The sequence below is a fragment of the Rattus rattus genome, chromosome 2, assembly GCF_011064425.1.
Source record: "Rattus rattus isolate New Zealand chromosome 2, Rrattus_CSIRO_v1, whole genome shotgun sequence".
Lineage (NCBI taxonomy): Eukaryota > Metazoa > Chordata > Mammalia > Rodentia > Muridae > Rattus > Rattus rattus.
In genome coordinates, this window is record NC_046155.1 from 97,172,779 (window position 1) to 97,182,128 (window position 9,350).

General features: G+C 45.9%; 1 protein-coding gene across 1 annotated transcript in view; it reads right to left on the reverse strand.

The window, feature by feature from the left end:
• Uvrag (UV radiation resistance associated) overlaps window positions 1–9,350 on the reverse strand; it is a 257,601-nt gene that overhangs the window by 12,765 nt on the left and 235,486 nt on the right. The window contains exon 14 of the mRNA XM_032893006.1: window positions 8,878–8,969. Coding sequence (XP_032748897.1) covers window positions 8,878–8,969 — 92 coding nt within the window. The remainder of the gene's footprint in view (window positions 1–8,877; window positions 8,970–9,350) is intronic.

A 9,350-nucleotide genomic window follows, 5' to 3' on the forward strand; every position in this document is an offset into this window, starting at 1 on the left:
CTGATTTAAGGTATGGCAATTTTAAGACATGTGAGATTTAAGTAAGGTAAAATAACATTATCAGTCATTTTAAGGGGATGGAGCAAAGACTCAGTTGTTTAGAGCATTGTTGCTCTTTCAGAGAACTGGATTTGGTTCCCAGTATTTACATGGCTGCTTAGAACACTTAACTCCAGTTGCAGGGGATCTAATGCCCTCTTGTGGCCTCTGCAGGAACCAGGACATAAGGTGCACATAAGTATGTATACACCCATGTAAATAAATAAATCTTAAAAAAATAATTTTAAAGTAGTAAGAATATGTTGGCCTTATTTTAGCTAGATAATTTGCATCTTATTTGAGTTACATCAAATATATTATTAAAAATTAACTTACCTATTTCCTTTTGCCTATAAAATGCAGCTGCCAGAAAACTGCTGTTTGTTTGCTCATGCTGAGCCCTGACACAGACACAGGAGCCTTGAAAACTGGCTGCCCTGACAGTGCTTCCATCTCTGTATTTGGCGGCTACTTTTCATATCTTCTAAATTTTATTGAGTAGATATTACTTTACACTCAGGAGAAGCAAACAGAAATTAGACACAAACATGAAGAGCCAACATCTTCAGTCTGGATCAGACTTGCTGGTGGAGGAGAAAGCAGCCCAGCGAGCAAAAATCAGTCACTGGCAGCAAGTCTGAGCACAAAGGATGTTGGACAGCTGTTCTCCATCCTGACTGAGGACAGAAGGAAGCGGAAATGGGTGTTAACCGCAGGAGGGGGGCTGTAAGTTAAATATAGGGAAGAATTTCCTGAAGTGAGGGTGTTTAAACTCTGGAATGAGTTATGGAAGGAGCCTGTCCCCCCCAAGGTCTTTTAAAGTCCCACAGATGCCCACATGCCTTGTGTGTTCCAGTCCAGAGGCAGGGAGATGGCCCATCAAGGCCGCTCTGAAATAGCTATCTTAAGAGTAATAACTCTAGTAAAACTTACGTTTGCATTAACTTCCTACTAGGCTCCAGTTTCTGTATTAGGACGCGCCAGCCTGAGAGCCACACTCTCAAAAGCAGCCCACGTGATACTTAAGTAGTGCTCTTGAGACTTCAAAGACAATGTCATTTGATCTAAATTTAAAGACTATCATCAGCTGCTGTGGTTTTAAGTCCCTTGGAGGTCACCTGCCAGAGCCCAGCTCTGAGTCTGGCATCAGCAAACTAAGAGAAAGGATGAGGAAGATGTTTGTAAGACATGAGACTTGAGGTGCACCACTGCTCACTGTAGACAGACGTTTACTGAAACAGCCGTGCCTAAGTGTGCCACAGCTAAAGTCAGCCTGGTAATGCTAACCTGTCATCTCGGCCCTTGGGGGTGAGGCGGTGGTCAAGAGTTTAAGGCTGGCTTTGGTTACACCAGACCTGTGTCAAACAACAGATGCCCACCCTAAGATCCAGAGTTCTTCTCTCTCTCCCTTCCTTCCTTCCTTCCTTCCTTCCTTCCTTCCTTCCTTCCTTCCATCCTTTCTTTCTCTTTCTTTCTTTCCTTCTTTCCCTTCTTTCCGTCTTTCCTTCTTTCCTTCTTTCTTCTTTCCTTCCTTTTCTTTCTTTCTTTCTTTCTTTCTTTCTTTCTTTCTTTCTCTCTCTTCTCTCTCTTCTCTTCTTTCTTTCTTTCTTTCTTTCTTTCTTTCTTTCTTTCTTTCTTTCTTTCTTTCTTTCTTTCCTTCTTTCTTCGAGCTGGGAACCAAACCCATTCTACCACTGAGCCAAATCCCCAACCCCAAGATCCAGAATTCTTGAGTAAGGACCGTTTCCTTCTATTTCTACTCAAAGCTTTGGGCTCAAGTCTCTCTCTTTGTAAAGGAAAACAAGACTGAGCATGTGGGGCAAGGAGGAGGATTTTTGAAAGCTCAGTACCAGACTGGCTTTCCCTGCCACCCCTGCTGGGGCTTAGGGGAGCTGGAAGGAAAGGAAGGAGCAGACTGGGTGAGGAGCAGGGCAGCTGGGGAGCACAGAGGATGAGGAGCAGGGCGGATGAGGAGCAGGGTCAGCGAGGGGAAGAGCCCCTATGTCCTGAGTCACAGCTATGGTGAGAGACTACTGTGTGAGAATGTTCTGAAGGCATGTCCTTCAAAACATGCAATCTGTCACAGCTACTTTAGATTAGACGCTAAACCAACGTGAACTGGGCCCGGCAGCGTTAACTTTGCTTTAGAGATGCTCTTCATCTCTTGAACAACACAAGATGCACAGGAGAAACCTGAATAGTCAAATGCATGAAAATTTACTCCATTGTTTTTTAAGATTTAATTTGTGAGTATGTGCATAAATGAGTGCAGTACCTACAGAGGCCAGAAGAAGGCGTCAGATGCCCTGGAGCTGGAGTTAACTGACACTTGGGAGCTGCCCAGTCTTTTGGAAGAGTGCAAACACTCAACTCCTGAGCCATCTCTCTAGGCCAGCTGATTATTTTATATAGTTCTTTTGGCTTATAACCCCTTTGGCAGACATATCTCATTTGTTCTACATATCTATGCTTGGGAAACAGGACTAGTTCTAATAATATCAATAAAAATAACTTGACACATAGAAAGTAATTTATGAAATTTAGGTGATACAGCAGAAACCAACAACCCCTGCCTTCTGCTCCCAGGTACGCTCTTTTTTTTTTTTTTCTTTTTTTTTTTTTTTTTTTGGAGCTGGGGACCAACCCAGGGGCTTAGGCAAGCGCTCTACCACTGAGCTAAATCCCCAACCCCAGGTATGCTCTTTGTTATATCACATTCTCTTGCATGAAGGTAATGGTGAATTTATGCTTTATGATCAGAAAAAGTGAAATTTAGAATAAAAATTTCCTTAATAAAGCATGACAGGGGGCTTTGAAATCATGTTTTTGTCAAGTCTTCCTTCAAGAACTGCAGCATTTGTACAAAACAAGGATTTCAGGCAAAAATGTGTGAGCTCTAGGCCCTGGCTCTCTTCCTCTTTCTTTTTTTTTTTTCTTTTCTTTTTTTCGGAGCTGGGGACCGAACCCAGGGCCTTGTGCTTGCTAGGCGAGCGCTCTACCACTTAGCCACATCCCCAACCCCTCTCTTCCTCTTTCTTAACTACAGAATAGGGAGTGAACAGAGGCCAGATTCCAGCATTACAGTTCTCATGGGTTTTGCAAAGCTTTCTGAGGTACCTGGGTAAGCTTCCTCCAGAACCCTGATGGCCTTGCGATGTATCATTCTAGAAGACTCTGGGTTTGACTTTGGAGGTGCTCTAGGGACCGTAACAGGTGTCAGGGTAATGGGACACAGTATCAGAGGGATGGGGAGGCAGGGAAGGCACAGAGAAGACACCAGCATGCATGGGGCCATCATGGTGTGTAACAAGAACTGTCCTCTGTGGCTGTCATGTGATTCTGGAAAGTCATCTCGAGCTTTAGTTTTCTGAGCTGTGAACCATGATTGATTGTTATTACTGCCCTCAGCTCTCAGGATTGTTAGAAGCACAAATACGTACAGACAGGTTCTTAAGTAAATGGATTTTCTTTTCTTTTTTTTCTTTCTTTCTTTTTTTTTTTTTCCATAGCTGGGGACCAAACCCAGGGCCTTGCGCTTTTCTAGGCAAGCGCTCTACCACTGAGCTAAATCCCCAACCTCGGATTTTCAATAGTAAGAAGGTAGAATACCAATATGTGCAGGCAACCAGATTGCAGGGTGTTTTTCTCTGAGTCTATAGAAAGGTTTAGTTAAAGGGGCTTGAGAGGAAAATAGTTACATAAAAACACAAGAACTATATGAATACCTATTTGTAAGACAAACATGGACTTTAAGAAAACCAAAATACCTATAACAAAGAATGAATAATTTTTAAAAAAGAGGCTATAACTATGACCAGCGTATTCATTATACATTCATATTAACCGCTAAGTGAGGTGTGCTGGGTGCACCTTTATTTAAACTGGCACCACCGTCAGCTAGGTCCTGTTACCCTCAGTTCTGTCCAGAGACTGAGCTCAGAGGTATTGGCATTAAAGAGTCCAGGCTCTTTCCACTTAACTGCACTATGCTGTCTTACAGCAATGGTTCTCAACCTGTGAGTCATGACCCCTTTGGGGGTCAAACAACCCTTTCTCAGGGGCTGCCTAAGACCATGAAGAAACACAGATAACTATATTACAATTCATAACAGTTATGAAGTATTTATGGTTGAGGGTCACTACAACTTGAGAAACTCGTATTAAAGTGACAGCAGCAGGAAGTGAGAACCACTGTCTTAAACCAAGTTTCCCACACCCAAGTCCATTCTGTGTTTCAAGCCTATTCCAATGTCAGCTCCCCAAATGGCCACATCAAGTAACTTCTCTTAGAGCATCTTATACCTTTACTTTTGGTTATTTTCTGTTTGTATTTTGTTACCTTGATTAGACAAGTAGTGAGAATGCTTGTGGCTGCTTGTCCCATGGAAAGAAGACAGATACTTTGCATTTGCTGCCCTGTGCCAGGCCGGGGCCGCACAGGTAAGTTGATGCAGACCTCAGCGTGTGCTGCTCACAAGCTCTGTGGATTACTTTTGTTGGCAGAGGTGACTCTGAGCCACTGAGGGATACACCTTTGTCCCACATTTGCCCTGTGCTTGGTGGTGAGGGCATAAAGTATGGCTTGGGCTACACCTTAATCTGGGGGCATCTGCACAGGGCAGGGGTAGACTGTTCTGGTGAAGCACTGTGGTCAGAAATGTGTGTGCTATGGCTGGGGTCCGTTCAGATGGGGGGGCCAGGGAGATTCATTTGCAAGGGCCCTGACTGCAGACATCCCTCTCCAGCTCTGTGCAGGGCAAACTGTCACACGGCAGCCACTGGCCTCAGACGGCAAACACATTCCTCCCTGACCATAACTTAGCCCTGAAGCGGCTCTGAACGCACTCATCGACTTAGACCAGTTTGTAGTGGGAAGAGAACACGAGAAAGGGGTGCCCAGATGGCAGGCAGGTGACTTTAAGCAGAGCATTTGGGGAGACGCTCTAAGCTGAAATTCTGCTTGCCAAACTGGCATCACCTGGCAGCTCTAGCTGGGCTCCCAATACTAGGATAGAAAAACAGGGGTCACCTGGGAAAGAGCTGTCAAAAACCTGCGAGAACCACGCCCATACCAGTGTGCTCGAAGAGAAAGGGCTCACTTTAGGGCTGCTCAGGTGGAGGCTGACAGTATTAGTCAAGAATTCTGTGATATACAAGAAAAAAATCACCTCATTAAAAGAGCCTTTATCACTGTCCTTTCTCTACAAAATCAAACAAAACAAGCTGCCATGTTGCTTGGATGCTTCCCCAAGGAACTCGATGAATTCACTGATTCTCTGCCAGCTTGAGATCCTGAACTCCATCAGGACAGACAGCAGGACGCCTCCACAGGACCTGTCTACTAGTGGCAACCACGCACAAGTGTTTTCCTTTCCTAAAAGATGTTAAGTCTCTCCTAGGAGCAGAGACATTAAGAGTCTCCCCAAGGAGGAGCTGAGTTTGTTTGGCCTTTGCCCTAAGGAGCACAAGCTGAGGGTAGGGTGAGGAAGCCCCAGTCTACAGAGGCTTAGGGAAATTCTCAGATTTCCTGAGGCTGAACCAGCTTGCTCCAGCTTTGTTTAGGCTTGTGGAGCCTGGCCTCGCGGTGGTCTTGACTAGGAATTATTCAGGAGCACTCACTTTCCCAGTACTGTGTCTGAAAACAGTGGCCCAGCTCTCATTAGAGACCAGAAAGTGGTCATTACCTTAGCACACTCCTGTTACTGCACTGCCATGGCTGGCCCAGACAGGCACCGTGCGAACATTACGTTCGGGGTTTAATGGTCCTGCTATGTCAGTGCCAGGAGACTGAGATTCTCCTTTATTGCTACAGGTTCATGGGCCAGTGGCACTCACAGTCATTTAATTTCTCCGTGCCTTAGAACTGAGTTGCTGAAAAGACAGTGCTGCAAGTGGGGAAGGGCAGGAGGAGGGCCCGAGGTGAGCATTTTCAGTTAATTGTAGGCCCTGATAGCTACAGTTGCAATGATTTGTTGTGCTCCCTCTCTCCCCTTCTCTCTGTCACTCTCTCTCTGTCTCTCTCTCTGTCTCTCTCTCTCTCTCTCTCTCTCTCTCTCTCTCTCTCTCTCTCTCACACACACACACAGAATGGATGGCAGAGGGACAAGAGTCAGGGAGATGAACTGCACTGATCCTGTTGTAGGATAAGAAAGGCTGGTGGTCTGAACTAGGGTGAGTAAGAGGGGTGGGGGATGGCAGGAGTTGCCAGCAAAGTTGGAGGCTATGTACACACTGACCAGGATAATTCAAGACAGTGACCTTTGAGGTTGGCACAGAGCTTAGCAGGCACATTGATGGAACACAGAATCCAATCAGAGTGAGTTTAACAGGACCCAAACATAAACACTACAGAAACACACAGTCCGGTAATCGTTAGAGACATCAAACCAGTGTTCCCTCAATGAACAAAGCCACTGAGCTGTTGCGTGTTTGTCAGACTGCGAGACACAGATCTCCTATCCCATGTGGCCGCTCCGAAGAGCAGGAGGAGCAGAGATCCTCAGTTTACTGTGATGCTGTAATTTCGTCACGTCTGCTCATGCCACAACCACAATCAGAGATTTTGGAGATTCTTTTTCTTTTTTTTGAGACAAGGTCTCAGGTTTACGAGGCTGGCCTCACTGTTTGGCTGAGGAAGGCCTTAACTTCTGATTTTCTGCCTTTACTCCTCAGTGCTGAGATCACAGGCATAGTCCATGACACTTGGTAATCACCAGTGGGGAGTTAGCTGCAGGCCAGCCAGAGCCACCTGGGATATATGAAACTCTTTTTTTAAAAGCAGGACGAAAGGACTGTTTGGTTTTATGCTCACTGAGGATGACCGTGGAGTCCTGACCTGCCTCCCCTCATCAAGAGCTGGGATTGCAGGCATGTGCCGTCACGCCCGGCATGAGATGCCATCTTTATAATTTTTTTTTCTTTTTTCTTTTTTTCAGAGCTGGGGACCGAACCCAGGGCCTTGCGCTTGCTAGGCAAGTGCTCTACCACTGAGCTAAATCCCCAACCCCGGCATCTTTATAATTAATAAGGTTCAATATCATTAAGCAACCAAATGACTCAAACAAAATTCCAAATCAAGATTCTAAGTTAGCCCAGTGTTTTACAGAGCCATGCGAGCAGGAGTTTCATTCGGGTTCGGGATGGCTGAGTACATTGGCCTCTTCTCGTTGGTTTAGGAGCCACATGGGGCTCTGTCCCCCCACTTGCACTTTCACTAGAGAACTTTTCTGTGGGTGATTTAGGGGCAGAATCTATGTAATCTTGGCTCAACATTCTGTGGGCCCTGCCAGGGAGTCAGATGACAGCTCTCTGCAGTGTGCTAAGGGCTTCCTCTGTAGGAGAGCTGGGCTAATGTTCGGAGTAAGTTTAATTTTGAGTGATGTCTTTGCAAACCCTTTTTATTACAGATCTAAAGCCACTTTTTCCAAGAGGCTTTATCAGTAATAAAACTGACATTTTGATTACTCTAGTCTGTCTCTTATATCCTCACTCTCAAATAGTTCCAAATGTCAAGGGAGAAGAGGGATGCTGTTTATTGCACATCCTCAAGCCACATCCAGACATATAGCAATTACATCTTAGAATAATTAAGAAGGAGGCATGAGCCTCTGGAGAGAAGTTAAACTCTGAGACAGAACAGGAAGTGTGGAAACAGACCATGGGTACTCAGGAGAGGTGGTGCTGTCTATCAGAGGGAAAAGAGCTCCCTCAGTAAGTGACATAGGTTCTCTGGGTGTTTAGGATGGGGTTGACTCTTTCCTGCTATCTTAAGTGGCTTAACGCTTGTGTTGGTTACCTCCTGAACTGCACATTTTAGGGTAGGGATGAAGCATTACATGACCCTCTAGAGAGCCTGGCTTAGGGTTCCAGGGACGGGACACACAAACATCTGCGGTCACTTCTGTCGGCACAGGTACTGATGTTACATTGCATTAAACCTTGATTCTTTGCCTGCATTTGGGCGCTGAGGTCAATATCAAGCTTTGACAGCTAGTTTGATATTCTGAGCTAAGACTTGCTTAAGGGGGGGGTTGTTTGTAAAGAAAGACGTCTGAAACCTGTCATTCTGAGGGTCATATGGGACAAAAATAAATGTCAGAGAGCAACCAGAGATGTCATTTTCTCAGTATCAGGGCCTGCCTTCACTGCACAAGAGAGAATGAAGCTGGTATTAGACTTTCTACCTCACGTCTCATCCTCACGACGAACTGCTAAGGTTAACTGCTGGGGCAGAGGTTAAAATGAGAAAGCCAAGTTTCAGAGAGGCTGGAGTTCAAGTCCACAAGAACATCTGGGCTCAGAAGCCAGAGAGACTTTCAAGAGACTGGCCACTGCCAGCTACCACTTTCTCAGGATCTGATTCCCACTTACAAGATTTGCTCCGGGACCAAGCTTCAGGATCCCTAACAGCATGAGCACAGTGTCCACTTACTCAAGACACACAAGCCACTTTAACCTTGAGGCTGTAGTCGGCAGTCTGCCTGCACGGAACAGCACATGGTGACCAAATATGAGGCACATTTTAATCGAGACCCTGGGGCTCAGACTCTAATTCTAGCTGCTGTCTTGGTGCTCATTTGCTGGCCCTGTTCTCTGCTTGTTCTTCCAGGCGTCAGCTAGCCTCGCCTGTCTCAGCATCTCACTCCAGGACTTCCTCTGCCTCTCGCCCAGAGAGGGCTCTGCTGTTACAAGTTGAGATGGCTGCCTATTTATCTCTTTGGATATCTCATGCCAGCAGAAGGCCCAGCAGGCAGGTATAGAGCAATGTGGGTGTCTGGCAAGCTTTGCAGGGGCCTCAGCCGCACCCCAGGCGTGGGAGTCAGGCGTACAGATACTCACCATCTGACCATCAGCCCGTGCTCCATGAAGTTTTTCAGGTTAGGAAGAGTTTGCCTCAAGTCTGGAGTCCCCAGGCCGTGCTGGTATCTCAGCTGCAAGGGAAGGAGATTGAAATGAGAGCTGTTTTGGCAGATGCTAGGCTGTGCTCAGGAAGATGAACTCCTGAACCAGCAAACACTTAAGTGTACGAAGGCCACATCAACCACAGCAGAGGCAGCACATTAAATGGCTCTTCTTTTACCATTACCTTACACCTTGGACTTGAAACAATGTGGCCAACCTTAGGCCTTGATCTAGTCTTTTCCATTCCCAGACCTTGGTAAGGGTTTCTAAAACCACAGACATACCTCATAGGAATATTTTACTTAAATCAGATTAATTTATTCTTATTGTATGTGTATGGTTATATTGCCTGCTCGTATATAGGCGTGCCACATATGGCCTGGCCCCACAGAGGCCAGCAGAAGGTATAG